This window comes from Mustela lutreola, chromosome 9 (assembly GCF_030435805.1).
Source record: "Mustela lutreola isolate mMusLut2 chromosome 9, mMusLut2.pri, whole genome shotgun sequence".
In the NCBI taxonomy this organism is placed as follows: domain Eukaryota; kingdom Metazoa; phylum Chordata; class Mammalia; order Carnivora; family Mustelidae; genus Mustela; species Mustela lutreola.
The window spans coordinates 7,753,004-7,766,241 of record NC_081298.1 but is presented as its reverse complement, the minus strand read 5'-3'; the positions used below and the strand labels follow the sequence as shown (position 1 = coordinate 7,766,241).

At 46.6% G+C, this 13,238-nt stretch overlaps 1 protein-coding gene across 3 annotated transcripts; it reads left to right on the top strand.

Annotated features, from left to right (window-relative positions):
* Positions 1-997: 997 nt before the first annotated feature.
* Positions 998-12,418, top strand: PFDN4 (prefoldin subunit 4). Of its 3 annotated transcripts, none has more exons than XM_059133185.1 (5): positions 998-1,172; positions 7,043-7,150; positions 8,366-8,506; positions 11,691-11,817; positions 12,180-12,418. In XM_059133185.1, exons 1-5 carry the CDS (start codon positions 1,149-1,151, stop codon positions 12,248-12,250), a joined length of 471 nt encoding a protein of 156 aa, XP_058989168.1. In that variant the 5' UTR covers positions 998-1,148; the 3' UTR covers positions 12,251-12,418. The 3 variants fall into 3 exon arrangements, with proteins under 3 accessions (XP_058989168.1, XP_058989170.1, XP_058989169.1); XM_059133186.1 differs by lacking the exon at positions 998-1,172 and adding an exon at positions 1,289-1,872; XM_059133187.1 differs by lacking the exon at positions 12,180-12,418 and having other exon boundaries at positions 1,000-1,172; positions 11,691-12,086.
* The last annotated feature ends 820 nt before the right edge of the window (positions 12,419-13,238 follow it).

The following is a 13,238-nucleotide window of genomic DNA, read 5'->3' as shown; positions in this document are numbered from 1 at the left end:
TGCTTAATGGAAGTCATGAAAGGCTCCATTTGTACTTATAGAACTGGTTCTCCTGCCGGGAAATAGATCAGCGCAAAGGACACCAGGGCTGGGGAGGGTTCGGGGAGAGGACAGAGAGGGTGAGATGCATAGTCAGGAGAAGAGCCCGAACCACGGTGGCCAGGAGTCAGCCCACTGTCTGTGCATCTGTCCAGATCAATCGACACTCTCCCAGGCTATGAGACTGTCTCTGTGAACAGCCCCACCACCCAGAGCCCCTTGTACCAAAAAACCCCCGCTGTTGGATGCTGGCCCAGCACTTACATCCTTCTTCCTCTTCCTTGTGTTCAGAAGCCCATGCCAGTTTCCAAAGATTTCATATAATTTAACCCACTGAGCCACCCAGGTGCCCCAAGATTTCAGATAATTTAAGATGTTACTTATATTAACATGGAATGGGTTTATTTATTAAGTGAATTAATATTTTTTAAAATTCTGTTTTAATTTCTTTAAAATGAGAAATGTCGATGAATATAACCTATGCAAACAGAAGATCTTTGAAGTCTTCAATACTTGTTAAGAGTGTAAAGGAATCCAGATAGACAGACAGACACACACACACACACAGAGGAAAAGGAAAAAATTGGGGAGGCACAAGTGTCGGGGTATAGGGTGAATTACTCAGATAACATTGGTGAATAAATGAACAGGAGTACGTCCTCCTTTATATTATCCGAGAATTAACAGGGCACATACATCTCACATCCTAGAGCCAAGGCATTTGTTTTTATGCCGATTTCTCACAAAGTTCGCGGAACTGATAAGGGAACTTCCCTTCCGTGCACTCGGGCCCCCGCCTCCCCGCGCGGGGCGCCCCCTGCCGTCCGCCGCGGGACCCTGGGGCGGTTCGCCACACCCCCCACTTTCCGTCGGCCCACAGGGCGTTGCCTGTGCCTTTAATTGGCATGTACCAAGTCCTTCCAGGACACATTTCCTCCGTGAGTCCCGACCGGTAAGAGTCACGGGTCGAAGGTGCAGTAGGGGGGGTTATGGAGACAGGGTCGCACGCGGGGGGCGGTCTGGGCCCGCAGGGAGCGACGGACGGACGGCCCGGGGCCCTCGCGCGCCCTCGCGGCCCTCCCCGCCGCGCGCCGTAGTCCAGTCCCAAGATGGCGGCCACCATGAAGAAGGCGGTGAGTGGGGCGCTCCGGGAGCGGGATGCTCGGCTAGCGGACGGGGGTCGGCAGTCGGGGGCCGGGCGCGGGCTGCCTGGGCTGTGCGGCTCTGCAGCCCGGCGTGGGGCCGGGGGCCGAGGCCGCCGGCCCTCAGGGCGGCCCCGCGGCGAGGCCTCCCCGCGCCCCGCTCCCTGGACGTCTTCTCAGGCCCCCGGCCCGCCGAGGCGGGGCGTGCGGGCCGGGACCGTCGGGGACCTCTGGGTCGCCTCTCGCGGTGCTGAAGACGGCCGTGGAGAGCCTGAGGACCCCGCGGCCCAGGCCCTGTCGTGGCGGTGGGCGAAGCCGAAGGTCCCCCGGGCTGCATTTTACCTGGCTTGTCATTTCGCCTCGCCAGTCGACAGGCGGGGGTGCTGCTGGCTCCGGGCTTTGCAGATGAGGAAGCGGAGGCCCAGAGAGGTGGAGTCACCTGCCCAAGGTCACACAGCTGTGAGGAGCACAGCACCCCCAGGTTATTTGGCCCCGGAGCCCTGGTGTCCAGCGCTGAGCCGCCCACATCCACACTCGATGTCCCCCTGCTTCCAGACGGAAACTCTCTCTACTGAGGGTAGACGACGGGTCGGGGCCGAGAAGCCGCCTGCTTGTCCCCTCTGAGGCTCCCAGCGACTTCGCAGAGACGCGGTTTCCTCCCACCTTACAGATGGAGAAACTTAACAGAGCGGTTGGTGGCCTCAAAATGACTCAGCTAATAGCAGAGCTGGAGTTCAAACTCAGGTTTTAATTTTGTTTTTCCCAAAGCCCACCTTTTATCCTACCAAGCAGGTCGAACTCCTGCGGACAGCTTGTAACTCAGCGGGTGTGCACACAAGTGCTTAAAAATACCTGGAGAGAAGAAAAGCAAAATGGGGTTGGGGCAAGGGACTAACAGCATCTGGGAGTAACCGAGGCTTTTCTTTTCCCTGGGTGCGGGGTAGGCACGGGTCTACCAGAGTTGTGTGCCTGTTTTAGTCTTACCCCCCGAAACTGCTTGCATCCTTACTTTACAGATGAGACGACTGAAGTACACAGGCAAAGTGAGGTTTAAAGGGAGCACATCCTTTCTGACTCTAGAGCCTGTGTTTTTAACTTGCAGCAGGTCTGACAAAGAGCCCCCTGCCCAGAGGGACTTGCTTGCTTTCAGCTTCCAGTTCCGTGGCTCTCCTACTCAGCACTTTGCATGGTTTGAGCCCCCTACTTCTGTTGTAGGGTTCCTGGCCCCAGGCAAACCCGGGGTGATTTGCTCAAGCTATTATTGGTCTGTCATCTACAAATTCCTATTGAGTCCTGGGGTAGGGCTCAGGGTTAAGGGGATTCAGATGAGTAGGAAACTTGGTGAGATTCACCCCACCTCTCTTTTGTATTTAAATTGGGCCCTTTGTGAGAGACGGTGTTTCATTCAGTAGATGGGACTAGTTGGCTCCCCAACCCCCATTTGACAGGTATACAAACAGAAGTGCAGAGAGATGAAGGAAAGGTTGAAGAAATGGTAGAGACACGATTTGAACCTTGGACTTGGCAAAACTTTTCATTACCAACGTATTTTCATTCACTAGGCAAACTTCTTGAGCAGGTACCGTGGCACAATTTCAGATTTAGGTGATGAGCCCTGGTGAGCAATAATAATGCTTCTACCCCTTATCCTCATAGCACTGGGGAACTTAAAGTTCTGGGGAAGAGGCAAGCATTACTCGATAGTCACACAGAAAACTAGAATTTCCAGCTCTGTTAAGAACTATGAAAAAAGGACTCTTGACGTGAGGGCTGGAGTAAGGTCTGTTTGGTGACCAGAGAGCGCTTTCACGAGAAGGTGTGATCTATATGGTGACCTAAGGAGGGGAAGGGAACGTGGAAAGGGAGGAGGCATTTGAGAGGGGGAGGATCACCCACGGAGACCCCGGGTGTTTAAAGAAAGGGTGGCCAGACCGGCAGAGAATCCGGGGAGGTTGAGCCAAGATAGTAAATGAACATATTGAGGGGTGGGTGGCAGCCAGAGCCTGAGAATTTTCTTCCTTATCTTAGTAAGACATTGCCATGAGAGAGGCGCCAGCCTCCTGCAGGTGTTTTCCAGTGCTGTGCACAATTTCTGATGGGTTAACTGCACGTACACGCCGGCCCTCTGCCTGCCTGGGGAGCAAGCAGGCATGTCAGTGAGTGAGCCTGAATTATGGGGATAGCCTTGTGAGTTTAATAAAAACCGTTTGCAATTTGGATATTTCGCGTTTGTAACGTTTACGCCCCAGTGGGTCATGGCTTTTCTGGTGAGAATGTTCAGTCTTCTCCTCGCCAAAGGTTTGCTTTCCAAGGATTGGTTGCTGGCCAGCAGAGGACTGTGTCTGATTCAGTCCCCGATCCTGAGTACAAAGGTCCCTCCCCGGAAGGTCCCTCCCCGGAGAGGCCGTAGCTGACACCCCATCTAGGAAGCCGCCTTCACGCCTTATCTGCCAGCACTTGCGGCCCTTGTACTATTTCGCGTTCCTCATCACGTGTATCATCTTTTTCACCTTGTCTTCTGCCCGCCACCTTCTCTAGAATGTACGCTGCCAGGCCTTCGTGAAGGTTGGCCTGTGGCAGCAGCTCTCTGGAATATGGGGGGCGTTTACCAAGTAGTTGTTAAATGAATGACTGCACTGTGGGCGTGAAAAGTGAATAAAAATACAAAGCGGAATTTCATACCATGGAGACTTGGCAGACATCTTCAAAAAACAAAAATAAAGGCAGACTGAAAGTGGCCTGAATTTCCTTCTAGGCTTTTAATTCACCGATGGACTCCGCTGTCAGTCCGCATTCTGCTGGTAATAGCCAAGACCCAGTGGGGCAAGACTGAGTGTGGTTCGCTTTCCTCTTAGAATCCCGTAAGATGCTGAGTCTGAAGAAAAGGGTACAGTCGGGGTCCAGGGAATTTTAATTTCCACTTTGAATCTTGAGCAGTTATATTTCTCCCTGGCCTAGCAGAATTTTCTCGTAGATCTTTGCTCTTCGTCTGTAATGACTTTTTGGTAAACATTGCTCAGGAAAGAAAGCAGCCAGCGCTCGTTGACTGAAAGGTGACTCCATCCTCAAGTGCTCATTTCATCTCCCCTGCAATGTGGGATGAACTATCGCCCCCATTTTACAAGTAATAAGCCTGAGTTGGCTACAAAAAATTGAATAATTTGTCCAAGTTCCTGCTTGCTTTGGATGTGAATCCAGTACTGTTTCAACCACTCTGTGCTGTGTCAAGAAAGAAAAACACACACACACACACAAAACCCTCCTTCCTCTTTGAGTTCTCATGACTTTGTGAGCAGCCGTGAGTACATCTGGCTTCTCTTAACACAGGAGTCCCTAACCTTTGGGGTGTAGATCCCCTTGAGGATCTGAGAAAAACTGTGAAGACTGTGCCAGAGTAACATACACACAAGACATGCCAGGCTGCACACATGTTCAGGGGGTAAAGGGACTTCTTAGTGTCTGCGCATCCGCAGTTAAGAACTAGCCCCGGGGCGCCTGGGTGGCCCAGTGGGTTAAGCCTCTGCCTTTGGCTCAGGGCATGATCCCAGGCTCCTGGGATCGAGCCCTGCCTTGGGTTCTCTGCTTGGCGGGGAACCTGCTTCCTCCTCCCCCTCTGCCTGCTTCTCTGCCTACTTGTGATCTCTGTCTGTCAAATAAATAAATAAAATCTTTGGGGGAAAAAAAAAAACAAAAAGAACTAGCCCCTCCCCGCCAAAATGAAGCTTCACGCCGTGTAGGAGTGTTCCAGAACAGTGAGCGGAAAACAAGCCACTGGCGTTAGTCATGGAAGATGCTGACTTCTCACTTTCTGCTCTAAACAGAGCCGCCCTGGGTGGCACGCAGTTAGCCACGGACTTCACACGCCGACGGTAGCCCGTAATCCCCAGCGAGAAAACCACCGTTAAGGAAAAAGGCTCCGGGTCCCAAGTACATGCTGGGGCTGCTGTGCAGTGAGGCTAGGACAGGAAACGCCTGCTTTGGAAAGTTAGGAACAGGTGGCCACATTCCTCCATACCTTTTCAGAAACGTGTGTATGTTAGTCTGATCAAGCAGGATTTAATTCAAATTCAGGAAGAATATATTAGCCTCCGTTGTGTGTCGGGCCGGCCTCCTGGTACTTGCTTTCACGGGAGTTACCCCGTTCTGCCTCAGGATGACAAATGCTTCTATAAATCTATATTTAGGTTTTCAGAGCCTCAGTATTTAAACTCTGCAGGCAAGCAGGAACTCTTTAGAGTTCTCCATTCCCTGTTTGCTTCAGAAATTGCTAGTTCTTACATAGGCAAAATCACCGGAATGCCAGGATATCTGAATATGGACTTGCCTTTGGTTTCTCTGGTGCAGTGCAGCGTTTCCCGACTTCCAGATTCACAAAGATCATGCACAAGGTTGAACATTGAAAACTATGTGTATCGTGATGTGAAGGATTTTTTTCAGGATGTCCTCTGGGCCTCCGATGCTGAGCCTGATGCATGTCTAAGTGTTTGTTGTGTGTTGAGAGCCCGGTCAGGGGAGGGCTGAGAGCTGGGTGTCTGGCTGGGTGTTCTGTCCGAGTGCTAGTCTTGCTTGACACAACAGGTTGCCTTTCAACCTCCGGAGAAATGGAAGTGTACACCTCTTACGGGACTGGTCATGGGTGACCAGGTGAAGGGGTGAGGTGTGGTTGTTGTAAAACATTGCAAAGAGCAAAAATAGTCATTGTTGAAGCTTCTCTTTTCTCCTTTACATTATAATCAAGTGTTCTTGTTCTTATTTTAGAAACGAGGGGAAACTCTAAGGAGAATCTGGTATTTAATTTTTTTTTTTTTTTTTAAAGTATACGGTCCCCCTTTGAGACTGATGAAAGCCAAGGATTTCCTGCTGACACTTACAAATATGTGTGATTGCGTGCCCACACGCATTCTCACCTTCAGTGTCTAAGAGCTAGTGGACCTGTCTGGGCTCCTGTGTCAGGTTTCCTGGGTGGACATTGAATTCCACCACTTACTAGCTGTGTGACTTTGGGGAAATTCTTTACCGTCTCTGTGCTGTACTTTCTCCATCTGTAAAATGGTGCTACTTCCTAATGTTCCTACTTACTAAGATTTATTGGAGGAGTAACAGTGATGATAAGTGCTTAGAAAGTTCTTGATATATAATAAGAGCTCAATAAATTTTATTTTATGATTTTATAGATACCGTATGTCATCTAAGTACTCTACACATTTAAGCACTAAAATTTTTAAACATTTGATTTTAATCCTTTTATTGTATATTGTGTATACTATATATATTCTTAGGTATACTATCCTTATTCTTCTATGAAGACATGTAACAAGTTCTACATTAAAGAAATATAATTTTTATCATGTATGGAATATAGCCCCTGAAATGCGTTAACAACCCTCTAGCCAGTATATCATTTGTGTTAAACATTAGAAACTGTCGGATTTCTGATGGCTTCAATAAGCTCATGCAGGTTTTAACTCTAAGCAGAAACTGGTATGAAACCTTTACCAGAAATCACTACCACGTCATTTTTGCTCCCTGGGTTATCTTGATGAAAGAATGTTCTAACTCAAGAAATTTCTGCTCTAGGCTAAAGTTGGCTGACAGGGTTCAAGACTTAATTGTTTATATTTGAAATGTTTTTGTAGCTTAGGCATTATTCCATAGACTATCAGAAGAGGTGGCAGATGTATGAACAAATCTTGAGCTTGTGGGGCAAAAACTTACAAAGCCTCTGTTTGTGATTTTCTGTGCCTGTTGTGATTCTTGACTCTATAAGGGCAAATAGTTTATTGAGTTATTTCAGAGAAAAAGCTTACCTATAACTTCTCCAGTAAAATTAATTCTGCTAAAAAATTAAAATGTTTTTTCAGGCTGCAGAAGATGTCAATGTTACTTTTGAAGATCAACAAAAGATAAACAAATTTGCACGGAACACGAGTAGAATCACAGAGCTGAAGGAGGAAATAGAAGTTAAAAAGGTACTAAAGAAGTGCATCTTATTTAAGAAAAAGGAAAGGTCTTTATACTATAGCTTTTTTTGACAGAGAGAGCATGGAAATGGGATGTTGGGGGGCAGAGGGAGCGGGAGAGCGAGAATCCTAAGCAGGCTCTATGCCCAGCATGGAGCCCGATGTGGGTTTCCATCCCACAAACCCAGGATCACGACCTGAGCTGAAATCAAGAGTCAGTGGCTTAATGGACTGGGCCACCCATTTGGCCCATACTAGAGCTTTTTAAAACTGAATTCAGTAGTATGTGATTGTGTTTGTCTGGGCTCTTTGTTGCAGATGATGTTATCCAATCCAGTTAGTTAAAGAAAGAAGACCTTGTTGAAGGGCTGTGTGAGAACTTAGAGCTTGTTGAGGGGGTGGGCCTGGGCTGGGGCTCGGGAGCAGGCCCCAGAACCGCATCTCCAAGAAAGGGGCTGGCGATGGACCTGCTGCCATTTCTAGGGATCTCAGAGTCTGCTGCCACCTCCAGCAGGGGCCGCCCCGCACGTCAGGCCTGTGTGCCCAGCCTCGCCTCGTGTGACTCCCTGAGCTGAGGTCCAGTTCAAGTGCGGTTGGTGGGTGGGATTTATGTTCGTAGCTGCTTTCAGCCTCTCATCTGACAAGGCTGAGAAATGGCGGTTTGCTCTGTTTCTGTTCTACCCTAGGAAGGCAGAATGCACCAAGTGGCAACCGTTAGGGGAGAAGGACATTTTGAGTGGCCTGCTGTCCCCCACAGGTGCTCGTAGCAGTCTGGAAGTAGCTTGAGGACAATGAGTTAGCTCTTGAGCGCTTCCTTAGGAAACGCCATCTAGAAATGTAAAAAAGTCTTAACGCTAGTGTGATGGTACTTGCAAAAGGGTCCTTCAGAAGTAGTGTCCCCAGATTAAATTGGCTTCTTGGAAAAAAATGAAACAAGGTGGGATCGGGAGGGAGACAAACCATAAGAGAGTCTTATTCTCACAGAACAAACTGAGGGTTGCTGGGGGCTTGGGGAGTAGGGAGAGGGTGACTGGGTGATGGACTTCAGGGAGGGTATGTGCTGTGGTGAGTGCGGCTAGATGCGTAAGCCTGATGATTCATAGACCTATACCCCTGGGGCAAACAGTACCTTAGGTTAATAAAAATAATTTTAAAAATTGGCTTCTTGCCCCTAACAGGGAGTTTTGAGTGTGCTTTTCTTTGCCGTTTGTTTTGTGTTTCTAGAAACAACTCCAGAATTTGGAAGATGCTTGTGAGGACATCATGCTTGCAGATGATGATTGCTTAATGATACCTTATCAAATTGGTGATGTTTTCATTAGTCATTCTCAAGAAGAAACACAGGAAATGTTAGAAGAAGCAAAGGTATGCTGGGTGAGGGAGGCTCACACTCCCATTAGGGTGTGCATTTTATACAGAACCGGCTAATTCCAAGTGTAGCAATGTGTGCGACGTACTACTACTACGTGGGTTTTTACGACATCCCACGTGTGGGGTGAGAAGCCTTGGTGATCTTATTTAATCCTCACAAGGGCTCTGTGAGACCTGGACCGTTGGTCCCAGTTTAGAATTGAGGGGTAGAAGCTGAGAAAGGTCCGGGGACTTACCAAGGTGACACAGAGGGAGAGGCCTTTTGATTGCAGACCCCGTGCTCTAACTATGCGGAAACTACAGAATATTATAAGGTAGAAAAGGAAAATCACCTTAATCCTATTGCCCAAGGTAATCATCCATAATGAACATTCTCATTGGCTCTTTTATGTTTTCACCTTCTCTTTTCTCTGTGGATTTGCTTCACATTTTGGTCAGTTAGCCTCCCACCAGAAGTACTTTCTCGTTCTATTTAATGTTCATTTGCCCAGCAAATCCGTATCGGGGGCCTGCTCTGGGCCAAGAACACATGCTTTAAAAACATCATTTTTGACAATCGTTAAAGGTCATGCTGGTGGACACCAATTCTGTTCACTGCCCTCCTGTTAACATGAATTTGTTTCCAGTATCTTCCTACAGGAACATTGCAGTGAGCATTCTTACACCCGAGTCTTTTTCACATTTAGGACATTCTTTTAAGGAAATAATCAGACAGGTGTCATTATTGGGTCAGAGTATGGGTTTATTGATGACATCTGAGGCATTTGAGGGATGCTGTGAAATTAGTTTCCAATTCACACGCCCTCAACTGTCTATGAAAGGAGCAGTCACATTGTGCATGAGAAGCTGATGGCAATCAAACATTTTCTGATTCTTTTGCAGTTTGCTTAATTAATCTGGATATTAATTAAAGTGTTAGTCTTCCTTCTTCAAATGTCATAGAAAGCAAAAATTCATCTGAATTAAACCTATCTTTAATAAACTGTGGGAAGAACTAACAATTTTACTCCTAAATCTTTATGCAGAAACATTGGTGCTTCCCCTTGTGTTTAAATCTTTTCTTCCACAGTAAAATTTTATAATTTTGTTCTTTTTTTAACCTGTGTTAAATTTTTTAAAATTTTTGTTTTTATCTTGTGGGAAGTATTTCAAGCTGGCTTATGGTTTTTGTCTCAACTGTGGACATGCCGCCCTCCGGGTCCCCCCCCCGCCCCCCCCGCCACAGCTAGTGAACCTTTATTCATTCGCTCCTTCATTCCAGAAGTATTTGTTAAGTGCTTTCTCTGTCAGGGTCTGCCATGAGCCAGGGCACGGGGAGGACAACGAAATGGGCCTGGTGCCAGCTTGCAGGGAGTAGATGGTATAATTGCCAAGAGGAACTTCAGCAGGCATGACTAGCAATGGGCAGAAGGTGGTTGGGCCTAGAGGTGCGGAAGGACATAGAGCGGAGGAGTACGCGTGGGCAGGAGGGGCTCCCCAGGAAGGGCTCCCCAGGAAGGGCTCCCCAGGAAGGAGTCGACGCTACAGCAAGTGGGAGCTTGCCGGCACCGGTGCAGGGGTGGGGGGCAGGGTGTTCCAGGCTGATGCGGGATGCTCGTGTGTAAATGGTCGTAAAAAGATCATGGCACACAAACACAACTAAGTGAAGGTCTAATTTGCTGCAGATTTGGGAGCATCTGAAAGTATGGCCCCATCTTGAAGAACTCAGTTGAGTTGATACATGGATGACTTTTGCAGGGGTCAGCAAGCGCTCTGAGTCAGACCAGGCAGCAGGGGTCTCTGGCTTTGGGAGCCCCCCCCACCCCCCCGTCTCGGTCACAATCGCCATGAAAGCAGGACGTGTGAACACATGTCCGTGGCTGTGTTCCGAGAAGACTGCACGGACAAGCATCAGGCTAGGGCTGGCCCGTGGGCCGCAGTATTTGCTCACCCAGCCCTAAGGTGAAGAGGAGCCTTTCAGGAGCTTTGACGAAATGAGTGATACCTGATAGGACTTGTGCTTTTAAGATCATTTTCTTGGCATGCTGTAATTTCACTCATGAACTGAAGAAGTTTTATCTCCTTTCTAATAGTCGTATGTCTTATTTCTGTTTCTTATGGCTGTGGTTCTCAAGCCTTTAGCATGCATCACAGTTCCCCGGAGGGCTTGTTGAAAATTCCAGTCACTGACATCCCAGGAATTTCCAAATCAGAAGACCTGGAGTGCAGCCCCAGAATTTGTGTTTCTAACGAGTTTCCAAGTAATCTGGGGGCCATACTTTTGAGATTCGTCAGCCAGATTTCTAAGAGTAACACTGTCAGTGCTAGGCATTCTTGCCTTCTTCCTGATAGTGATGGATATGCCGTTTGTGCAACTTTGGGTTTTTTTGGTCATGTTTAGGAGAAATCCTTCTTCTTTTCTTTCTTTTTTTTTTTTTCTAAGATTTTATTTACTTATTTGTGTGTGAGAGGGTAAGCAGCAGGCAGAGGGGGAAGCAGGCGCCCGTTGAGCAGGGAGCCCAATGTGGGACTCCATCCCAGGACCCTGAGATCATGACCTGTGCGGAAGGCAGACGCTTAGCCAACTGAGCCAGCCGGGCATCCCAAGAAATCCTTTTTTTGATCCTGGCCAGGAAGGAACTTCTCTGACGTTCCCTGCATTTCACGTGGGCAGCGCTGCTCTGAGTCCCAGACGAGGCTCTTGTTAGCATTCCCTCTCAGAGTAGTTCCAGGGACCTCCCGGTTGTGAACATTTCTCCCAGATTCTCACTGTAAGTTGTTATTCTTAATTATTGGTGGCCGTGTGAGTTTTTATTGTATCTTCTAGCTTTGTAGTTATTTTTGTGGGAAGTTGGAAGAAGTTGTTAGAAGCCAGGCCTGTGATAAAACTGTTTACCAGGAGAGTTTGTATAGAAGTTCTTTCTTCATTAGGGTGTAATGATTTAGGAATTAATTTTCTCTTATCCATTTTGTTTTATAAATCAGCAAAAACCGATGGGCTTGATTTATTCTATAATAAGCAAGTATAAATCATGAATTAAAAATGGCCGTTGTTTAGATTTAATGATCGCTGTTATTTAGCCGCCTGTCCCAAGTTTAGAAAGTTTGACCTAAAATTCTTCCCAAATATTATTTCATCCCCAGATGCTCAGAAACCATGCACTGAATAGAATTAATTTAAACAATTTTTTTCCCCCAGAAAAATTTGCAAGAAGAAATCGACGCCTTAGAAGCCAGAGTGGAATCAATTCAGCGAGTGTTAGCGGATCTGAAAGTTCAGTTATATGCAAAATTTGGGAGCAACATAAACCTCGAAGCTGATGACAGTTAAACATTTTATAATACTTTTTTTTAATTTGTTTAATAAACTTGAATATTGTTTAAAATGATAATTTCCCTTCTTCAAATGATATGGAAAGCAAAAGTTTCTTTTTTTAAAATTTTCATTTATTTAATGGAAACTTGCCTATTTTCACATGTCTTGCTTATTTATTTTATATTTTTAAGAGAAGACAGTATTCATCTATGTATTTTGCATAACGATTCTATCAAGTGTAGGGGCTTTATGTCATGTTATTAAAATCGGTTAAGCAACCTTTTACGTTTCTATATTATTTAGAATACATGTGGCAGTTTTTATGAGAACTCTGAACGGTTGGGTCATACTGTCCATATATGTCTCTTCCAGTTGCTGTTTGGAGGTGGCGAAAGCACTTTAGAAAGACCCCATCCGGGGCTCCTGGGTGGCTCAGTGGTTAAAGCCTCTGCCTTCGGCTCAGGTCATGATCTCAGGGTCCTGGGATCAAGTCCTGCATCGGGCTCTCTGCTCAACAGGGAGCTGCCTCCTCCTCCTGTCTCTCTCTGCCTGCCTCTCTGCCTACTTGTGATCTGTCTGTCAAATAAATGAAAAAGAAACGAAAGACCCCATCCTGCATCTGTCTCCTCACTCTACCACCAAAACTGTGAGATGCTAAAAATAAGTACACGTTGCATTTGTATATACGTAATGCATGTTATATCTAGACATATTGCATGTGCCTCTTGCATATACATCAGTGTGCTGGGTCGTGGTAAAAGAACCAGGCAGTGTTGAAACATGTTGGGGCGTGCTGAGTTTCATACATAGAGCAGAATGGCAGAATATTTTAGAAACCAAGAAATATCAAGAGCAAGAAACATGTAGGGTTTTCTTTATTCTAATTTTTAAACTTCATTGTAGAGCTTTGTAGTTAACTGGGGTTTATACTGATAATGATGTGGAAGTTAAGTAACTACATTTTTTTTTTTTAAAGATTTTATCTATTTATTAGACAGAGATCACAAGTAGGCAGAGAGAGAGAGAGAAGGAAGCAGGCACCCCTCAGAGCAGAAAGCCGATGCAGGGCTCGATCCCAGGACTCTGGGATCATGACCTGAGCCGAAGGCAGAGGCTTTAACCCACTGAGCCACCCAGGTGCCCTAAGCAACTACATATTTAAAGAGTACATTTACCCTCCTACTATTTTCCCCTCTCTGCCCTGTACCCCTACCTGTTTTGGGATTTGGAACAACCTAATTTTCTTAATGTTCCAGCAGATGGCACTAATACACCAAAAGACCAAATGGTTGGCTCATAATAAAAAGTGGGCTATTTCTAGGATTAGGTATACATAATTTTAGATACTAGGTATACATAATTTTAGGTCACTTTTTAACCTTCAAGGTTAAACATTGCATGTCATATTTTGGTTAAATACTTAGAAGCGAT

Bases quoted from the DNA above. Each gene is read 5' to 3' on its own strand.
- PFDN4 (XM_059133185.1), top strand. From the start codon at position 1,149: ATGGCGGCCACCATGAAGAAGGCG. The intron at 1,173-7,042 runs GTGAGTGGGGCG...ATGTTTTTTCAG, and splicing joins CGGCCACCATGAAGAAGGCG to GCTGCAGAAGATGTCAATGT. The intron at 11,818-12,179 runs GTTAAACATTTT...TGTCTCTTCCAG, and splicing joins AAACCTCGAAGCTGATGACA to TTGCTGTTTGGAGGTGGCGA.